Raw genomic sequence first — 23,185 nt, 5'->3', positions numbered from 1 at the left:
TGACACCCATCTAGAATAGGATAATATAAATTTGCACATTTAACGACAAAGGTGTTCCTGTACTTATTAAATTCATCTATGACAATTGTTATAGGTAAATATATATTTTTTTGCCACTGAAACTAGATTATATTGAAATTGATTCATTTAAAAACTTTAATATTCTATTTTATTTTCACAATTCAGATATAAAAAGCAAGATGCATTTGAACATAATAAGATCAAATTACCTAATATTTATATTTTGAAAATATACTTTATTATAATATGAAAAGTGTAGACTGCGGTATAATTATATGCACAATTTAAGGTATACTTATGACATGATTATATTTATCGTTTGAATTTACATAATATCTATCATTTAAAATAAATAAATCATTTAATATTAAACATAAATAATTATTGGTACATGAATACTTTTTTGACAAATTCGTTTTTAGCTGCTCAAGTTACTGGCTAAGGATTACCGACAAGCGCTTATATCAAAACCTCAACTTAACAATACATCTTCAGTCCTCCAGGTACAATCTATTAGTAACTTTTTTTAAAATTGTTTACTGGTGACCATTTAAAATTATAGCTTTCTACTTAATAAAGTATTTTAAAGTATTCAAATAAATTATAAAAAAAAGTTTATATTTCAAATTTTTTCCAGAAAAAATACCAAGAAAATAAAGATCAAACATAATTTAAATGTACATAATATATTTTCTATAATAATATTATAGAGTATTTAATATAATTTTAAAAAATATTGTAATTAGCAACATTTTCTAATGTTTTAATTTACTTCAATAAAATATAACTTTTAGTGTAGAGTAAAAAAAGGTTTTATTGCTAGAAATTCCATTTGTAGAGCTTTTCATAATTTATCTTACTGTGTTATGTGTACTTAAGACAAGTAGACAAAATTGGTTTGTAGTCACTGTATTGTAACGTCAATTACAAACTATTTTTCTATCCTTGGATTAATTTTTAAATCTAATAAAGGCGGTGAAAAAATAAGTTTTAAAGGATAGGTACACTTATGTTGCTAAGTTTAAGTGTAAAAATCATTTTACTTGGAAATGTTACACAAAAATAAAACTAATTTTCTTAGTTATTAATATCTATATAATTATAATAAAGAATTTTTTTAATTTAATATTTTAATTTTTTATAAAGTGTTATTATTTTTAATCAATTACCAATTACTCAAGTCAGTGTGCTTGTGTGCGTTTAGTTTTATAGTCAGGGCCGTCCCTAGTAGTGGGTGTGTGTGTATGGATGGAGGGTAACACCTCCCCCCACACACGTTTCGGTCAGTCGGCACATTTGATACTAGTTCACCGAGTCGAAAATTTAACAAAACATAATAATATACTAAAATATTATTTATGAGACAAAAAAAAAAATCATTATTTTTCAATTAATAATTTTTTTTTCATTTATTATATTTTAAATGTATCAATATAATACTTTTTATTACAAGTTTTTAATAATTTTATTACCTACTATAGGCTTTTATAAAATATTTTGTATGAATATGTTATAATACCTGTATTATGTATAATACTAATACTTTATTTCGCGATTACGTGATAAAAATAGATTGGATATGTGTTAATGTGCGAGTTTCAGACGTCGGCAGTCAATGTATACCATAGGCATATATATATATATATGTATATGATGTATCTATCGACTATTGTGGTATTACTGTATACTGTATAGTCGTATAAGCAGTATGTATATACAGATCATATTATTTATAAAAACATATTTCATTCTATTTACAGAGTTTTTTTTATATTACCCTGATCATAATCATAATAAAATATGCACTCTGTCTCTGTGCATAACTGCATAAGCATCTCCTTCGCAGCAAACCATGGTATAGATTCAGAATCTGACTTCAAACTCCATCACCGTACAAGAAAACAGCCCACTTGGTTAGACCAAAATTCAAGCACTCAAGCTAATATAACCTTTTACACATATTACAAAAAAGATTTCAAATGTATATTAGGTTGGACTCCCTAATTCTGTTAAGTATTGAAAAATATATTTTAGATACGTTGATATAAGTAAGCAACACCAGTCAGTGGCGCAGAACTCAGTCTTTTTTTATGAAGCAAAATCAATTGTTGTTTATTTTATTTATAATTTCTATGTTTCATGTTATCAGGCTTCAATTATACTATATTTAACACTTTATTCAACTTTATTAACCCCTAGAACTCACCTATAGTCTATACACACCCATCCATTTAAGAAGTGAAGCGATTACTTCACATTACCATGAGTAATGAGTTCGACGCCACTGACACCAGTGGTCCAATATAAAACAAAGAATAATTGAATTTTGAAAATGGTGTATTATTAGATAAGCATATTTATTATTTAATATTGAATACTCATATAATTTTAAGTTTTAAATTTTTATTTTACCTACTGTTGTAAGTGCTGACCAATATCAAAAAATGTTCTCTGATGTTTTGTATTGGTGAAGAGTTATCAATATTTACTGAATATGTCTCCCTATATTATGTTTAGAAGATGTATATAATAAATAATAATGATTATAAAATAATTTGAGCGTAGCGAGAAAAATTTTTTTTTAGAATTGGCAAATTATTGAATCATGGGCCTCCATGATTTGTCTTTCGGGACGGCTCTGTTTATAGTATTATAGTTTTCTATTTCTGTACTATCCTTTTTGTTTACCTATAGTATACCGTATATAGCTACCTGTCTATACGCATTCAGGTATTATATTATATAAACAGTTTTTTCTTTATTAGTTTATTGAAAAATATTTATATTATAATAATGGAGTTCTTGAAGAGTTGGAGAAGAATGATTTTTTTCAAAAATAATTATATAAACGTTTTGATTTATTTACTTACGGGAAAAAGCTATAATAAGTAATAATTAAAATAAGTAGATAATAACATTGAAATACGATTTATTATTTATTAATACTATGTAGTATATATACTTAACCTAAATCAAGTTTACCTGTATTTTGGTCATTTCGGATTTCCCTAATAGGTTAAAATACGTATACTATTAGCTATTACTATATATTTTACGACATAAACATAATAGGTACTCAAGGTGTATCAATACGCTTCGTAGGTACTTTATTCGTTATTGATAATGATATGTATTATATAATAATAATATAATGTATAGATTTATAAATAATTTTCTTTATTCGAATCACCAACGTTCATTGTACCCCCTTTTAGGTGGTATATAATGCAGCATGTAATACATTATTGAAAATAGTAAATGGTTTTAGGAGTCATTATTCGTTGACTCGTGCTTTTTTATCAACTACTGCTGAGCATTTGTGGTTTGTCGTCAACAATCTGCAAATTTAATTTATATAGTAGATATTATAGGGATTATGAGTCTGCAAATTATGCCTGCTTTAAATTGCTGTTGTAGATAATACTGTAATAGTGTAAAGGTATATTGCCATATTGATCTGTGGGTCTGCTTTTAGTACGTCCCACCTAAATTTTCCTTAAAAGCATCAGCTAACAAATTACTTACTGGTAAGTATAACTGTATTGTATGGTATACATGGTAATATGTTATTGCGGTACTTAGTTGGTGTACGCTCCGCTGTTACTCATAAATCGATAGTCAACATGACCGCGTAATTCTCTAGGTTTTCGTTTCGTTGTCGAATGTCGATATAGGTACATGATAAATTCTAAATGTGTTCGATTCTGTTAATCTGCAAAAATGTGTCCCTTGGCCTTAGTAGATTTCACGATGACTAAAATGCTTTACCACATTAATCGGTGTCGAGTAAAACACAACCATGAACGCGAACCAACGACAAATTATTTTTTCAGCTGACATAGTGACGTTACAAACAATAATAAATAATAATTAATAATTAGCAATTATTAATAGAAATTTATTGATAAATAAAATGAGCAAATCTAATCGTACGTGTACGTTGTATAATGTACGTACAGTCCTTACAGCCAATACAGCCTAAGTGTTTAGTCTACTTGTTGGTTGTTACAAGTTACAATGTTACTCGATTTCGTTGAAAAAAGTACCTAATCGTACATCTTGTCTAAGATACAGAACTTACTATTAGTAATAACCAGTAATATTAGTAGTTACTAGTTACTACTTACAAGTTTGAACTTTGACGTCGGTACTGAAATACTAAACAAAGTAATTATAGTACTATATAAACATTTACGCAATATATATATATATATATATATATATACAACTTATTAGTTAATCATTATCAACTCGTTTAATAGCAACAACGCGATATAAATTGCACGCATGCGCAATTGAGGCAAGTCCGCTTGTAAGTTATGTTGGCTTCAAATATTTGTACGGTACTTTGGTCTATCCGCAATCGCATAATATTGTAATCTAAGCAACACTATAGATATGTCGTATGTTTGAATGTGTGTATATTACGTCTATAGTATATATAAATACATATATACGCGTGCCTTGAATATACATTGTATTATATTTGAGTGGTGTATATTTCGGAGCAGACAGGACGGTAGTCGAAGCATCACTGTTAACAGTGCGTGCAACAAAACAGTGTTATTGTTTCGAATACGGCCGTAGAGCACTGTCAATGTTTATACTTCTCAATATTCTCGATACCTTTGTAGATTTTTGATTAGACATGTATGTTGTCGGTCGTCGGAGTCCGACTGATATTTAATTCTGATTCTAGTTTCTCTCGAGTAGTCGGGAAGTCGAATCTCGATTCTCGATTCTCGACAGTAGTTAGTATAGTATAGTCGATATACTATATAGGTAATACAATACACGTCTATTACCATTTACCCGCGAGTCGATAATTTTTCGTTTTCATCATTTTGATTCAACGTGTATTCTCTAACGTAGTCGGTTCACTCGGTTCTTAAATTACATTTTATTGACTGTTACGACATTATACTCGAACTAGAGTTTAATCATTTGTTTTATAAATATTTTTATCGGATATTCAGTACATTTATACTTGTTTATTACATGTTTAAGATTATACTCAATTATAGTCACAATTCAAGATATTGTATCTGCTATTCCGAATCAATAGTATACGAAAATTTGATTATCATGATAACAATGTGTGTTTTTTCTGTTAACTATATAACAATTTTATAAAATAGCTCATTATAAATTTTTCATTATTTAGATCGACAAAATGAAATGGAATCGTACCGTAAATATAGTTCAAGACATCATGACTCCCGTCACCACAACAAGCACCACAAACATCGACACCGTCATCATCATTATAGGTATGATGAGGAGGAGTATGAATCGCATCGAGTTCACCAGCGACATCACAACCACAGAAGCAGCGATGATGATAGCGAATATGAGAATTATAGAGTTCCACCTACAAGAGTTGAGAAACCTCCTTCACCAATGTATCATCAACCTACTAGAAGACCAACTACTCCACCACCACCACCTCCGCCACCACCACCACCGCCAACTGTACCAATTATTGAAAAGCCAAAAGAACGCAATTGGAAACTTTTAGCTGATCCATTTCTTACCAAAGCGGTCACTAAAATATATCGCTACGATGGGGTTGTAGATCCCTCGTATCCTGAATTACCCGTTGAAGATCCACGAAAGACATTTAAAACTATTACTTTACCCATTGAATTAGCAGTACCTAAATTTAAGGTATGTATTTTAAATTATCAATTTAATCTACTTATTAGATTTTATAAAACTCATTAGTATTTTGTGTTTTTGTATTTATTTTTCTAAAAAGTCATAATTGAGTAATAAATACTAAAAAAATATGTTATAAGCAAAATTTAAAATAGATTTAAAAATATTTATTTTTCTAAATGGTCCATCTATATATTATATACCTGTGTACAGTCTTCTAATACATTTTGAATGAAAAAATATGGTCAAAAATATATAATAAATATTAGAACAGTTTTCTAAGACAACAAATGTTTTGAAAAAATATGTGAGGTCATCAATTAAGAGACTGAATTAAAACATTTTACTACCTATGTATTTAATTATTTTTAATGTAAAACAGTTGAGAAAACTAGATAAAACAATTTGTAATGTTTAAATTCTCATTCTAAAATTTCTTTTATCAGATAAACACATGTTTTATTTTTAATTAATGAAACGGAGTGGAAAGTATAATATGATAAAGAAAGGTTAGAATAGTTTGATAACCATTTACCATAGTATAGTTATATTATAATGTATACCTAAATAATATGTATAGTAATAATTGTATTAATTATGCATATAATTAATAATATATTAATGCTATTTGTGTTTGTTTATAATGAAAATTTATCATAAATTTGATAATTTTACATAAATATGATTCAGTTTTAAAATTTAAAACTATTTATTTAACATACTGTTTTTAGTTTAATTAAAAAAAATTTATATTATAAATACTGAAACATAATAATATATATTATTGTAAATATAAATATTTTTAATGGTTTAGTAAATGTAGTTTAAGTAAAATATGTGTATCATAAGCAGAAAATTTTCTTATTCCCTCTTTATATCAAATTTTATATTTTTGTGGTTAAGCTAGAGTAATTTTATTTATTACATTAATAAATCAGGATCACAAATACTTGGTCAAGTAAATTTATGAATAATATAGAATTTTTACTTTTTTAGTTAACTATTAGGTTTATTTTTGGATAACTGATAATAATAAAACAAATTTTAACTATTATTTAAATAGGTATCTAACATATTTGTTGTTGATAGTAAACAAATAATTTCAACATATTCAATTTTTTACATGAATTTTAGATTAAAATATACAAAGTTTATGGTGTTTAAACTTTTATCTAACAAAAACTATAATAATTTTAACTATTGAAATACATCTGGCTATCTGTATTTTATATAAATATTAACAATAGCAAATTTGGATAGGCTATGTTGACATTGCATAGACTGTATAAAATGCTTATATTTAGTAGTCATAGTGTATAATATTTTATGTATTTATTAAAATATAACTTAAATTGACAAAACCATGTATTGTTACCATAAAAATTTATTATTTTATTTATTTTCACAAGATGTCACTTAGAATTTGATAATTTTTTTGTTGTTTGATAAATATTTTGACATTTCATTTTACGATGGTACGTTTGATATCCCTGATATCCCTGACGTCTCATATCCAGCAGTACTATTATGACTGGCAGTCTCTCAGAGGGTAATTTCCTTTTCTTTTGCAGAATTTCTTCTACCAAATTGAAAAAATGTTGTCACATGAAACTGTTTTTATTTGTGTTTTAATCTTTTAAGGAATCATTGTCTCATTTTTAAATTTAATCACATGCATAATTTGTATAACTTATCATAAACTTTGGTGACAACAGCTAATACATTTTTAGGTGATCTCTAGACCAGTGGTTCCAAAACTTTCTTAGCCTCAAACCTTTTTTTAAGTAGAAGTTTTTCATTGAGCCTCTGAGAAATATTTAACGTTAATTTTTATCTGTGTGTGTTCTGTATAAATTTATTGTGGTATTACGAATAGAGCCCTTGATATAAGCTATTGTGGGACACCAAAGGCTTCGTGGAGCAAAGTTTGAGAACTGCTGCTCTAGAATAATTAACATTGAGAAATTATATTTGAACAGTAGTTTCCATATTTATAACTTAGTTTCATATTTGTAATTTTTATTATTTTTTAGCCTGTTTTTCTAAACATTTCATCAAATCCTTAAGTAGTAGAAAAAAGATTTTGTTATAAATCGATAGAATCAGCTTAGGAAATACTAATAAATAACATAGACTAAATTTATCAGCCAATTACAGACATAAGCTACATCGATTGCTCACAATGACTGGTGTGCACAGGTATAACTGACATTGCTTAGTCATTACCGTTATTACCTGAATTACCAATAACGATTAAAATATTTGAAATCCATGTTAAATTATACTAAAAAACAAGATAATTACATACATGAGACATAAATAATACTACATTTTTTATACTATTTTTTTTTCAGCTTGATAGAAACTACATTGGCCAACGTCCTGAAGTTGAAGTAACCTTCTCTAATTTAAATGATAATATTGATAAAGTGTTTTTAACTGACTTGGTAAGTGAATTCACTCAAATTAAGAAAGTTAAATAGTAAATTGTGTTATATAAAAAGTAATTATAATATAAATCTGTATTATGATAACTTTGTTATTATTAATAATATAACAGTATAAGTATAATTTTGTGTAAAAATATTTACCTGTTAAAAAATAATTGGTAAAATTTACTGAGCTTACATCATTATTAAAAATAATTAAAATAAGTTTTTTTATTGGACCAGTGTCCAGTATACTCTTAAAATATATTTTGTACAATGTTGTTGCTTAAACTTTTATTGTTGTATTATATATTGTTTTTACTATTTGTAGGTAGTAAAATTTGGAAAAATAGAGTTGTTACAAATATTCTACCATCCAGTCACTAAAAAACATTTGGGTTTAGCCAAAATTATTTTTGAAGAAGCATCATCAGCTAGATATTGTGTTCAACGATTAAATGATACATCTGTGATGGGAAAAGTTGTCAATGTTTTTTTGGACCCTTTCGGTAAAAATATATTTTAGTATTTTAAATTTGTGGACATTTTAATGACTAAATTATTTATACACTGTGCAGCTTCAGAATGTAAAATAATGTTTGATAAGATGATTGAAGAAAAACCAAAACCTCTGTTGGAAATACCTAAAGTTAAACCACATATTGTTTCCAATCGAGATCGACGGTCAGTTAAAATGTGTAAATCCAAAGAAGAATCTTCTGTGAAACCTCCTCTAATTGAAGAGAAATCATCATTGCCACCTAAAACAGATAATTACAAAAATTATAGTTATGATTATACTACTCCTTCTCCAGCCACTAGTGATCTTCCATCAGAGCAAAGTTATAGTAGTGGATATAACAGTATGGGTGGTACTCCTGCATACAACGGGACTTATCCCTATTCTTTTAATAGGTATAAAATAAAAACTTAAATTTATTTATTATTTTTAAATTATGTTTATTGTTGTTACTTTTATTTTAAGATATCCTTGCAATGTTCCTCCAGTACCAAATAATCATTGGTGGGGAGAATCTAGTCCTATAGCGCCACCTTTACCCTCAACACCAGTACCAGCACCAATACCGGTACCTGCACCAGCACCAGCCTCTAAATTAGATTCTGAAGCACAGTCAAAATTGGATTTAGATACAAGAATTGAAATGATGCTTAGTGGCATATCATCGCAAGGTGCTAGTGTAGAACCTGCATTTTTATCTATTGTGAAAAAAGATCCTGAAGATGTTGCTGACATTGTAGAAGATACTATTGATAACGATATTATTCTAAATCTTCCTCCACCCCCTGGAGATAATGACAATCAATCTGATTTAGATGAAGAAAAAGTTAGCAATGATGAAGAGATATTTCCTCCACTTTCTAATCCTCCGTCACCTTTCCTATCAAAAGATATTTATCTTCAATGTTTTGAAAATGCAGCTGAGCAATTAAAAATTACTAAAGAAAAGGAGAAATTAGAAGCAAAAAGCTTTTTAAATAATTCAATAAGGAATGGTAATATCAAAAACAATTGATTTTAATCTGTTACAAATATTAATAAATATTTCTATTTGGTTTTAGTTATCAGTAAGAATATGCATGATTCTCTGCATAGTGATATCAGCTCCAGTGATGATGAGTTCATGTTAGGATCAAGTCCTAAAGGAAATACTCCTGATGATGCAATGAGTTTATCTAGTTTGTCATCCCGTGATGAGAAGATTGTTGAAAATGATCCTAATATACTACCACAGTATCCACCATTACCAAATTACCCCCCTCAAGGATATTATTATCCACCACAATTTAACAATCATTATGGCTATCAATATTTTCCATACCCTCCTAATTATCCATATGGTCCTCCATTACCGAGAGCCGAGTTTTATGAACCAGAACTACCACGTGATAGACATGAAAATAAAAATTTCCCTGCAGAACTTAGAAAGTATAAATCACTTATTTATTTCATATTCTGCTTTATTTATAATATCATATATTTTTATTTTAGGAGTCTAATGAATGCTGTGTTATACGAGTTAAGAGTTATTATTAAACGTGACCTTATGAAGAAAATGGGGACAGCTGTCGCTTTTAATGCTATGGATCAATGGTGGGAAGAAGCAGAAAGGCAGTCTAAAGTAAATTTTATTTACTTTATTTACTTTTGATGTTATTGACATTTTTTTAAAATATTTATAGTCTACTAGTGTGACTAACGAAGAGCCTAAATCTGCACAACCAGCTCCTAACCTTAATAGTATCTTGGAAGCTGGGACAGAAGGCTTAGAAACGTTGGCTCTAAGTGGATTAGGTTTAGGATTTCGAGCAGCTATTCCTAAAATGCCGTCTTTCCGTGTAAGTTATTTTTTTTTATTGTTATTATGTATAAATAAGATAATTTAAAATCTATAAAAATAAAAACATTGGGGATATTTATTGGTAAGTCAAAATAAAACTGAATTTTGTGAAAAAGACCATTATGTAACATCACTTCAACTTGATTGTAGTGTTGGATTATATTTCCACTGTATATAATATACAGTGGTGGCTCGCAAGTAAATTCATTGAGTTGACTGAAAATTTAATACAAAAATGATAAAAAAAAAACATTTTTATTATTATTATATTTGTAATAGCTTTTTAGTTATAAAAATAGAAATTTATATTATTTTATATTCTGTATTTCCACAGTAGAAAATATAATAAATATATATAAATAATTCAGTTGTTTTTAGAGAAGAATTGTGTTGTTGAGAGAATAGGGGTTTGACAAAAAAGATGTTTTAATTTTTGGAACTTTATAATCAGAGTCATAATTTATAGTATGATCGACTTGATAAATATGAATTTATAGGTTTTTAAATATTTTGTGTTTAAAAAGTCAATAAAATACTCTTATCTTAATTCTACATAGAGATTACTGGTAGTGACAACAAATTTTAAAAAATGGGAATATTAATGCAAAACTAGTTTATAACAAAAATCCCATTTTCTATCCACAATTCAGTTTTTAAAATATTTAGATTATTATATAACTTATTTTAAGCCATGAATAGTTGGTTTTTTTATATAAACGTTGATAAAAATTATTATGCTAGGACAAAAATCTTGAAAAATCAATACAGTTTTTTCATGAGTTTCACCTACTCCAATTTAAAAATATTAAAAATACTTAACGATATAATATATAGCTATATAGCTAATATTTAGTCTTAAAATATTTACATATTCATTAAAATCACAAAAATTTGCTATCTACAATTATAGTCAAAAAAGCATTTAATTTAAAATTTAAAAATTATATTCAAGGTTTCTTGTAAAGTTTAAATTATAAGCATTATTATAAATTCAATTTTTTTATGATGCTCTAAATTTCATATTTTGACAAAAATATTACCAAATTTCGAATTAATCTGTAAAAATGTAGTCCCAAAATATAAAATTTTTATTACTTTTAACTAAGATACAGTGTTCATATATTTTTATTAATAAAACATTCAATTGGAATTTTCAGAGAAAAAAGAAGGAACCATCCCCCAAGAAAACTGATGAACAACAAGATAATGGAAGTGATCAAGAAGAAATGGTTATAACTTCAGATAATGAAGCCAAAGATGTAAGTTTAATTAATTTATTAAATATTTGTATGTTGATTTATTTATTTGTTTCAAGATTGATGATGATGAAGTTACTAGACCTACATTTGCTGAACGAAAACGTTTAGGAAGAGACTTGTTTGACAGTGATAGTAATACATCTACTTCTGAACCGTCAGTCCATAGTTCTTCCGAGGAAGAATCTAGTAATGATAACTCTAGTAATGAGGGTTCATCTGACGGATTTGTCTGGCAAAATAAATTGAAAAAGTTATGTAAAACTATGACAATGGAAGATTTTGATAGAGTCAGGTAGGAAAATTTCAATGGATATTTAAAAAGTCAAATTTATTATATGAATTATGCTTATAAGTATTTAATATATATTTTTTTTAGGGAGCTCACACCTACTGGTTATGAAACTCCTATGGAAATAGATAGTTTACCGAGTTCTGATGAAGAAGGATCATTTGTGAAGTATAAACGTGAGGATAAAGCTGTTAAGCGAAAGATAGAAGATGAGCATTTAGATAAACTAGTTGAACCTAAAAAACGTTTACTAAATGGAGAAATAACCCCCACTGAAGAAACCCCTAGTGGAGTATTTTCTGATCACTCATATTGTATGCCTCAGCAAGTATACAGTCCTCCTCCTATATCTGATTGGGAAACTGAAGTTGACATAAATGATAAATCTAAGAGTTCAATTACCCAACCAGTAATGAATGAACCGAAAATACCAGAAGTCTTTCCAAAAAAAACAAAACAGCCATTAACTATCAGAGATAATAATAAACAAGAAAACACTGATCACTTAATTGTACAGAAACATCGTGATAATCAAATTAAGACCAAATATTTCAATAAACGAGATATGGTACAAGAAGCAACTGTATTATTTGAGTTCCTTACTAAGGGTATAGATGTGGAAGATATTAATTATTTAAAACAAAGCTATGATTCATTGTTATCCAATGATACTGTACACTACTGGATGAATGAAACACATTGGGTTAGCCATCCAGATATCCTTTTAATAACATTATAATTATATTTTTTAATTTTTAGCATTAAGTTCTATTGTTTCTAGTAATTTTTTGTGTACTACAATGCAGTGATAAATAGTTATTTATTTAATGTAGGATGTATTTTTATGTGTTTCTGACATTGATGTGATAATCATATTTCTAATTTATAAATATTAATGTAAATTTCATAAAATTATGTTTGAGCCCATAATATGCTATGGTGACAGTGGAATGAAATTTATATTAGTTATAGTAATTCAGTATAAATTCAATTTTAAATCACACTATTGTCTTAAACTAATAATATACATAAGATAAAAAATAACCAAAAATACTATTTCTAGTTGTTGAAAACATTATATAAATCAAACAACTTTTACACTTATAATAGGAGACTGTAGATTCATTGGTGTTCAATGAATTCGCGTTGCTATTTATTAATTTTTTGTTGTCTTTTTAACTTAAGATTTTTACTTACACTTTTTACATTATTTTTATTACAATATTAAATCACAAAACCTTATATTCAATTAAAAATTAAATATAGTGATATCCTTAAGATAAATAAATGGGAAATTAATGTTTTTTCATCGGTTTTTTACAATGTTTTAATTTTTAAGTTAATTATAATCATTTTTAAATATAAATATTTTATATATTTACAACTCGATCAAAAATTAAAATACCGAAAAAGCCGATAAAAGAACACAGATAATGTTCTCACCTTTAAAGTTTGATAATAGGTTATTTCGTTCTAATAATTAAGCTAAGCACACAAAATTGATTCTATTGAACAAAATTTGCCATGTCATACATTCATAAGATGGGAACAATACATGGGGGTGTGGTGTCTTCTTAAAATTAGAATTGTATGCAATTATTAAGTTCAATTTTTTTTTGGTTTTTTTTATAAATTTAAGATATACAAATTTGTCTAAACAGAAATCAATTGGTAGTTATTTTCTCAAAAAAGTTAAAATTTTCTTTAATTTATAAACACTGACGGCAGTACCAAATCAGCTTCCACGAAAAAAGAAAAAAGATGAATGGAAAGTTCATGATACAGGGTGCGGTAGAACAGAAGGTTATTATAAAGTAGACAGTAAACAAAAAGCCAACCATAAGGTATATATTACTTTTACCTACATTTATTATATAATTTATACAAGTGTGTATGGGTATTTTTAACATACTTACACATATTCAATTTATTAACATTTTTAGCTTTACCATGACATATATTTATAAAATATTATTCATATGATATGAATTTATTATTTTAGTATCATTTTGGACACACAATTGCTCAATTGAACCGTATCACAGAACTTAAGCGTGTTAAAGAATCTACTGGAAAAATGTTGGCTCTTTCTCGTGAAGCACGTAGTAACCAAAGAAGATTATTAACTGCTTTTGGAGCTACATCAGACAGTGATTTGCTCAAATTCAATGTGTTAAAATTCCGTAAAAAACAATTGAAATTTGGAAAGTCTGCTATTCATGATTGGGGTTTATTTGCTATGGAGTCTATTGCAGCTGATGAAATGGTTATTGAGTATGTTGGGCAAATGGTTCGCCCCGTGGTTGCTGATTTACGTGAACGACAATATGAAGCTACTGGCATAGGTAGCTCATATCTGTTCAGAATAGATTTGGATACCATCATTGATGCTACTAAATGTGGTAATCTGGCAAGATTTATTAATCACAGTTGTAATGTGAGTATTTTTAGTATTATATAAATAATATTTTAGTTAATTAGTCATAAACTGAGTTTTTCCTTTTTAGGAAAATAGTTAAAGTAATGTATTATTTAAGTACAACATTTTAAACCAAAATTAATATTTAATGATATATATGTTACGGTTTAAGTATATAATCGGATTTGTCCGTTAGTACAATACCCGGACAATGTATACATGCCCAATTTCATTGGACACTGTGGACAATTATGCACTTTGCCCGGGCATTGTTCAAAATGGCCAGAGCACAGTGGGCAATTACAATTAATTAATTAACCAAGTTTTGAAAATTTTCTAGCCGCTTCTCTTAATATCGAAGATGTTATAGGTATACACTATACATGCAGACGCGGAATCGCGATAAACTTACATTACCCACAAACAATTAAGCACTGTACACAATGCCCGGCTATTGTATAACAATGACTAGGCAATGCCTGAATTATACACTTTGACCATAACATATATTATTATATATATACTATTAAATCCATTTTTAATAATTATTTCAAGTATTTAACTATTGATTGAGTTTTATAGACTAAAAAAGAAAATTTTAGATTCTGAGTGATGTAATTAATTAATGTAATGAAATTACATTGATGTTTTGTTTTTTTTTTTTGACATCACCCTATTGGAGCAATTTTTATTTAAAGTTCTTAAATTTTCAATTTCATTATCTTTTCTAGTAAGAAAGAAAGTGAATCTAGCACTACAGGGCAAGGATCACCAATATTCTCAAAACTTTTCTTAATAATTGAGAAACAAAAAACTAGGAAAATTAAATTTTTATACAAACCTTGTTTTTAACAACAAAAGCAAATTTCTTTGATTTTAATTGAAAAATGAATAACTGTAAATTCTTGACATTTTTACTAAATTATTTATTAATATGTCTTTACATAGCCAAGTTAAGTATTTTAAGTATTTTAACTCTTTGAGTTAATTTTAGATATTTGACCTTTTCTCTTTTTTTATATATTCATACAAGTTTTTTGAATTGTTTTATTATTACTATATAATAATTTAAATAAATAAGAACAATTATGTTTTAAGTTATGGCTAAAATTCAGAAATGCTTATGCAAAATGCGGACTGCCCATAATTCTTGGGCAAAATGTCATATTTCGGTATTTACCTTGGTAAACCTAATTGTGACCAACCTCATTTAGTCAAAACTAGCGTTTTAAACATCAACACTAATATTACATATAAATAATTATAAATTAAATATTATTGTTAAAATATAATTAATCACGCTTAAACAATCATAAAAGTATAATGATATTAGGTATTAATATAAAGTTAATTCAAAGAATTTAAAAATGTAATAAGAAAAATATATTTTTACACGTCATATTAGAAGCATGGCATTTGGAACCGCACAAAATATTTTGTTTTTTACATTTGCATACAGAATTGCTAGTAATTAATTGTTTCTTGCATTGAAATATCTGATTTCTGGCATATAGTGATGACAAAATTATATTTTTTGTTCCTATTTTATATAATCCATTGTCAGTAATACTTAATATAATACCTAACACGTTATTTACATAGACTTTTCCTCTATCAGCACAAGACACTGGAATTTTCACTGTTGTTTTGACTGTTATTATTATTATTATTTAAGTGTATTCAATTAATTTTAACAATAATATTAGTATTTAAGACACTACAGTTTTGCCCAAAGGTTAAGTTCGGCCCAGTTCGTGTTTTGCCTGATTTCTACTTAATCATTTGAAGTTTAAATCTTGATAAAAAAAAAATTGTGAGAATTTTGTTGTTAAAAATTTAAGAAATTTTCAATTTTTTAAATAATGTTTATAAATTTATTACAAGATTTCTCATAAGAAGTTTATACCAAACCAAAAAAATATTTATTTAGAGGTTAAAATTTGAACAAAATATTAATAGATTACAAAAAACAATGGTTTTAGTTATTTTATTTAACTCAAAAATATTATTTCTAGGACTTGAAACTTATACATTCTTATATTTTATACATACAATGACAATTTTTAAAATTTTAGATTCATTTTATGTTATTGCCTATATAATATATATACTATAAAGTTATTCATTCCATTTTACGGTAAACTGGTATCACAACTAAAATGTATTAAATGCAGTGTTTTTGACAACAATTAATTTAATTCACTATATTTTTGATATTTAAATAAATTACTATATGAGTAATATAAATAAATTATAAAATATTATACCAAATAATATTATATACCATACATTAATTGTCACATAATCCAGAGTTGGCTTTGTCAAAGTTTATATTTAAAAAAAAGCTATACTAATTATATATAAAAAAAACTTATTTTAATTTAAAGAAATTATATATTATTTTTTATAAATATTATTAACCCATAGGTTTTAGTGACCTTTTTAAACTTTTGTATCTATTCCTTAGTTCTTGTATTTCCTTAAATTATAACTACAAGAAAAAATTTTGATTATCTTCATGTATATGTAAAACACACCTGCATTTCATTTATTATGATGTTAGTCGTCAGAGCATTATTTTTTATTTAGAGATTGGTTCTATTGAATGCAAATTTGCTATGTAATGTGTATATGTTAGGGAGAAAACAAATAATAAATTACAACTCTTATTTAAAACTGAACAAATTATTTTATTAACATATTTTTTTGCAGCCTAATTGTTATGCCAAGATAATTCAAATTGATGGACAGAAGAAAATTGTCATATATAGTAAACAGCCAATTGGTGTAAATGAGGAAATAACTTATGATTATAAATTCCCACTTGAAGAAAACAAAATACCATGTTTGTGTGGTACCCATTGTTGCCGCGGAACACTCAACTAGTTGGAGAATATTTATTAAATAAATTGATTTTGTATTATAATTGTTTTACACTTTTCCCATATAATTCTCGCTTGTTTGTTTTGATAAAACAAATATGACTGATGTACAAGTTTTTGTTTTGCGTGGCTTCATCAACTTGAAGTGCTTGCATTTTTTTTTTTTTTTTATTATTACTATATGTACATATTGTAAAATTATTAAATATGTATTATTAATATAATAACAGTTCCATGTTTTATTTATTGAAAATATTATTTTATTTCCAAAAATATTTTAAACGAAATTAATGATGATAGACAACTTGAAATAGCTTTTAAATACAAATGATTCGGTTTCAAACCCGATTAATGAAAAAAAATGTATATATATATAAATTAATAAATATGTTGTTCAATTGATTAAGGTTTTGTTTTTGTTTAATATATAATAAATGTTGGTATGAACTGAATATCCTAATGCATTTTGTATACAAATGATAATTCCATTTTTTCTAAAATGTTGATCAATCTATTTTATTATATCAGTCAAACATTAAAAATTTACTCATACTAGTATAAAAAAAAATATACATAAAAACTTAAAGTTAATTATTAAGTCATAAAATATTTGATGGACAGATAAATAAAATAAAAAAAGAAAAGTAGGTACAATTAAAATCAAATATAAAATAATACATTTATACTTCAATTACCAGTTCATTTCTCTCAATGGAGAAGACTGAGCAACTGGTTTAACAGTGTTAAAAGTGTTACTTTTAAGTACATAAGTTTTATTTTTCGGTGCGATATTCTCAGCATCGACACGCCTGCGAGGTGTGGCCAAGGCATCTAAACGGTTCTTTGATAAACCAGTTGTCTTTAGTTTATTATTTTGTAATTTAGCTGCCATAGCATTCTTTTCCTATAAACATATAAAAAATAATATTGTTCATTATTTTAATTATTAGCTTAAAAATTACAATTTCTCTTATTTTATTAAGTTTAATTTTAAATTTCCATACTATAAATGTTCTTATATTTTTTATTACCAAAACGACTCAAAAAGCAGATTTTTTTAAAAACATCTAAAATTAATTTATTCAAACTTACATTTGTCAAATCAATTATTTTTTTTTCTAAATCGTCATATTTCTTAGCAATTTCTTCAAGATGAATGTTCCTTTTTATTGTTCTAAGACAGGAAAATAATAATTTATTTCATATTTAATTAATATTAATATAATAAAAAAAAATGTATACTTTTCATATTTCTCTAAAAGCTGTTTGTAATTAGGACCTTCTGGATCTATATTTTCAATGTCCAGCTTTAATTTATGAATAATTTCTTTTACTTCACCATCAACCATAGATTCTAATTCATCCAGAGCAACCAGAATATACCTCATTTTAGCTAAATAATTATCTTTAACTGTCTCTGAAATTTTCATATAATCATTAACTTTTTCAGTAAGTTTACGTTCAACAATAGCAATTTGATCAGCAGCCAATTCTTCAAAAGATTTTTTTTCACCAATTTCTTCTCTCAAACGTTCAGTTTCTTTCTGTAAAATTTCATTGTGTTTGCATGTTTCACGTAAACGATGGCAGACTGCATACAAAGCAGCTTGAGAATTTTCAATGACCATTCTACACACACGGTTTTCTAATGCCTCTGAGCAAGCACTGCGACATGTATTAATATAGTCTTTACATGTATCAGTTGTACTTTTAGAATTATCTAGTTTTTCAATGTCAACTAGAGCTTTAGTAAGGTTAGAATCTAGTTTTTTCAATTCTAAAAGACGTTTAGCTCTTATTTTTGTTGAACCAATTTTTGTTGAATTAGAATCTATGGTTTTGTTAGATTTTTTAGAACATTCAGTATAAACTGAACTTTGAGAACTGTAATTAAAATAAAAACAAACTTAAAAAATAATAATAAAATAAGTTAAGTTTATATATTTCTACTAAGATTTAGAATAATTTATAGAAGATACCTAAATTGTTTTACAGTATAAATAAGTAATAATAGAACTAACTAGATAAGTACATACAAAATAATTATAATAAATTATATTATTATATTAGTATACCTGAAATTTGATGTGGTTTTAAGCGTTGATTGAACTTTCACTATTTTTTTGGCAGTCTAAAATATAAATGCATCAAATAGATATTATTTCAATGATATTAATGTTATGCAATAAAGTATAAACTGTATATTTTACAAAGAAAATAATCGTACATTTACCTAATTAAACTTGTGTACTCAAGAATATTTTAAAATTAAAGAACTTTAATCAACAAATGTTTATAATTATTTTAGTATACTATAAACGATAAGTGAGTATGTTTATTATACATTTATAAAGTACTACAATAAAAGTAAACACTAAATATTTAGTGAATTTGAATATTTCACTTTTATAAATATTTAAGTAAGAATACCATTTTCATTTTATAATTTTATAATTAATAAACTATTTATAATATTTATTATTATTTATTAGATTCAAATAAAATGGAAATTTTGTTTAATTTATAAATATTTACAGGATAAAACACTATTGTACATTTTAAATATTAGAAAAAATGTTAAAATGTTATGTTAAATTGGTATTTAATGATAAGATCAGTGTCCTTACTTACTACAATATCATTAAGTATTAATACCTATTAATTATACAATTAACAGTATTACCTATAGTCAAACTCTAACTTACATTGCTCAGTGATGAGCATACAGTACTTTAAAAGTCCATAAATCTATTCACCAAGCTATGAATCATACAAACAATTTGTGGATTTAAATATAGGAGATTGTAAGCAAATAATTATCACAAAATTATTGTGAAGTTATTCAAGACCAAATACAACATAAAAGTGAACGGTGGTGCCTCTTCACTATAAGACAGCCAACTAAAGGAATGGTGGCAATTGTGTTACCCAATAAAAAAAATCAAATATTTGATAATTTGTAATCAGATTTAAAGAACACTTTTAAATTATTAATTAAACAGGCAAAATTTTAGTAAATATAGTACTATTTTAAGTAACACATTGTATAAATAGTAATTGGTTAGACCATCATTTCTCAACCTTTTTAATCCCGCGACCCCCCAAAAAAGTATAAAATAAGGTCAATCACTTTATGACCCTCCTCTCTTTATATATAATAAGTATAAATTTGAACAATAAAAGTATTGTTAAGAAAGCCATTAGCGGTGGAGTGCCTGTATTTATTGATGAGATATATACAATTTACATTTAATCAACTGATTATTTATGTGTTATGAAAATTATGAATGAAAAGGTTCATTTTGTAAATAAGCGTTTAATTCTTTATGACCTATGCGACCTCCAGTCAAAAAGATCATGATCCTCTGGTTGAGAAATACTCTGTTGGACTACAAATTTGTCAGTAGATCATAGATTGGATAGATTCCCAATATTAATTATATAATACTTAACAAATAATAATATAAAATTGTACTTACTTGAGGGGCAGAAGGTTCTTTAAATCTTTCTGCTTTGTCAAATTTAGAACCTTTAATAAGTTTTGGACAAGGACTTTTTGGATCATATGTTCCAGGTGGTGGTGCACAACCTAAAAATAGCAAACATATTTAATAAATATATATTTGAAAATGAGGTATTAACAATTAGTAAACCTATTTACAAGAGGATTTATTTATTGTTTGCTGAGTATTCTCTTATTTATTAATTTTTTTTTTTTATTACCATAATGTAAGAAATTTTAAGACAAAATTCTACCTAACATACAATGTTGAGTTAATATAACTTATATAAGATACAATATTGAAGAATGTAATCAGTACAATGATTACTAATATAAAAATATCACAATTTACAATTAACCTTAAAAACAAATTTTTAAATAAAACAGACTACATTTGATAAACATTTTACAATATTATGGAGAAAATTCTGTATGAGCAAAACTATTACTTCGGTTTTTATTTTCCTTTAAAAGAAATAACAAAATATTTAAATTTGAACAATGTGAAAAAAAAATAAAGTTTAACAAGGTATATTTTAATGACCTACGAGTATAACAAAATGTAAAATTGGTTACTAACAAAATACATGATACTACTAAAACATGTAATGAATATAACAGTTGATTAGTGTGCAGGAATCTCTTTATATTAAATGATCAATTATACTATAGATTTTTGGTTGTAATACCTAATTTATACAGACAAATTATCATAAAACATAAATGTACCTATAGGCGTGCGCAGACTTTTTTGCACGGGATACCAATTGTCAATATATTTAAAAATAACTCAATTTTTATCTCCCTTCAAAAAAACATAAATCAGAATTCTTTTAAAAAAAATGTATTATATAACTACAAAGTTCTCAAAATAATAGTCAATAAAAAAAAAATATAATTTAAATATAATTTTATTACTAATATTTATATGAATTTAATTTATGTAATACTTTTCAGTTATAATCTTCTGTCAAATATTTTTTTTTATATAAACGTTTATAAACTTCTAACTAAATAGTAAAAAACAAGCTGGCTCCGCAGATACCAGGCATCCTCCCTGCGCACATCTATAAATGTATCAACATAATTTCACATATTAAAATAATATAATTAACCTATAATCTATATGAAATACACAAATTAATTTGCTTGTTTTAAATGTTTAATAAATACTCAATACAATTAATAATTAAAAACTATTCCCAAAAAAAGGTTAGCTAAGTACCAAATTAACATCTGTGCAACATCGTAAATTTGCATCAACTTTTTAGTGAGTGTTCATTATTATTTATTATTGTTATAAGTGCTGAGAACAGACTATTAGGGTATTGTAGTGAAATTTGTTACTTACTTGAGACTTCGTTAAACCGCTTGATTTTGCTCTTCACAAACGACATGATAAAGTTGTACCGATAGTAGGTAGATCAGATATAAATAAAATATATGTAGAAGGATAAAATGAGGATTAAAATAAAATGTTGAAATAAAAATATACAATTGCTTATGTGAAATGAAACAAAAAAATATTACAATAAAATTAACCGTCAAAATTTGCAGTTGTACGTATCAGAAGCACATTCACTATATGTGAACAACGTATTACCTACGGGACCATAACCAAAGACGGACAAACGGAAATTGAGAAATAGAGCGCCAAAAACCAAAAGGGGTTTCATTCGGTATGCCAAGGGGAGAATCAAGGGAAGTTTGGTGATTGGGGGTTTAGGGACAATTATTTAACAATGTAAATAAAAGAAAACCGTTGAAGAATAATATAACGGTTTTTCCTAAATTGAGATAATGGTTATCACTTATCAGTTTCCAAAGATGTTGTATGGCCAATTCCCGCGCATAAATAAACAAATAATACATATTTAAGATACATTATTAAGATATCTTAATTCGTGACATAAACCTATCATAGAGTAATGTCACAGAATAAATGATGATATTACTCTATACTTCTATAGTCCATGGTGATACCAAATACTATAATATTCAATTAATTTTGATATTTTTTTATATTATACATTTATACGTCGTATAAAATATTTGCATAGACGTAACTAGGGGAAGGCTTAAGTGGGCTTAGCCCACTCAGTTGTGTCTGTAGCCCATCCAGTTTTATATGTTAGTGTTATTAGTAGATTATACGACAGAATAATAATAATCGGGGTATCAATTCCTTTAATGTTACGTCAATGTGAGACGTTTATTTGAAAGATACCAACTACCAAGTATCCTGATGATGTATAGAAAATATATTTAATCGCTAAACATTGCAATATTCCATCCTTACTTATTATGCCGGGTCTATAGTCTATGTGCAAATAGTAGATCACGATATTCTTAAAACTGTAATGCCG

At 26.3% G+C, this 23,185-nt stretch overlaps 2 protein-coding genes across 2 annotated transcripts; one reads left to right on the top strand and one right to left on the bottom strand.

The window, feature by feature from the left end:
• Positions 1–4,660: 4,660 nt before the first annotated feature.
• LOC113560377 (histone-lysine N-methyltransferase SETD1B-A) lies at positions 4,661–17,643 on the top strand. The gene is made up of 15 exons (XM_026966251.1): positions 4,661–5,117; positions 5,186–5,688; positions 8,034–8,126; positions 8,440–8,617; positions 8,687–9,023; positions 9,094–9,623; positions 9,690–10,056; positions 10,120–10,249; positions 10,311–10,466; positions 11,626–11,727; positions 11,784–12,019; positions 12,104–12,732; positions 13,736–13,860; positions 14,019–14,453; positions 17,148–17,643. Exons 2-15 carry the CDS (start codon positions 5,200–5,202, stop codon positions 17,319–17,321), a joined length of 3,981 nt encoding a protein of 1,326 aa, XP_026822052.1. The 5' UTR covers positions 4,661–5,117; positions 5,186–5,199; the 3' UTR covers positions 17,322–17,643.
• A 252-nt stretch (positions 17,644–17,895) lies between these two features.
• LOC113560454 (hyaluronan mediated motility receptor-like) lies at positions 17,896–22,575 on the bottom strand. The gene is made up of 6 exons (XM_026966370.1): positions 22,171–22,575; positions 20,797–20,906; positions 19,393–19,448; positions 18,560–19,201; positions 18,410–18,491; positions 17,896–18,221 (listed from the first exon to the last, which is right to left on the bottom strand). The coding sequence occupies exons 1-6, from the start codon at positions 22,214–22,216 to the stop codon at positions 18,009–18,011; spliced, it is 1,149 nt and encodes a 382-aa protein (XP_026822171.1). The 5' UTR covers positions 22,217–22,575; the 3' UTR covers positions 17,896–18,008.
• Positions 22,576–23,185: the final 610 nt, after the last annotated feature.

The sequence above is a fragment of the Rhopalosiphum maidis genome, chromosome 1, assembly GCF_003676215.2.
Source record: "Rhopalosiphum maidis isolate BTI-1 chromosome 1, ASM367621v3, whole genome shotgun sequence".
Classification (NCBI taxonomy): domain Eukaryota; kingdom Metazoa; phylum Arthropoda; class Insecta; order Hemiptera; family Aphididae; genus Rhopalosiphum; species Rhopalosiphum maidis.
This window is presented reverse-complemented; position numbering and strand designations above follow the sequence as displayed.

Coding starts and splice junctions, on each gene's coding strand:
- LOC113560377 (XM_026966251.1), top strand. CDS start 5,200: ATGGAATCGTACCGTAAATATAGTTCAAGACATCATGACTCCCGTCAC. Junction 5,689..8,033: donor TAGCAGTACCTAAATTTAAG/GTATGTATTTTA, acceptor TTTTTTTTTCAG/CTTGATAGAAACTACATTGG. Junction 11,728..11,783: donor CAGATAATGAAGCCAAAGAT/GTAAGTTTAATT, acceptor ATTTGTTTCAAG/ATTGATGATGATGAAGTTAC.
- LOC113560454 (XM_026966370.1), bottom strand. CDS start 22,216: ATGTCGTTTGTGAAGAGCAAAATCAAGCGGTTTAACGAAGTCTCAA. Junction 20,907..22,170: donor GCGGTTTAACGAAGTCTCAA/GTAAGTAACAAA, acceptor TGCTATTTTTAG/GTTGTGCACCACCACCTGGA. Junction 19,202..19,392: donor AAAACCACATCAAATTTCAG/GTATACTAATAT, acceptor TTTTAATTACAG/TTCTCAAAGTTCAGTTTATA.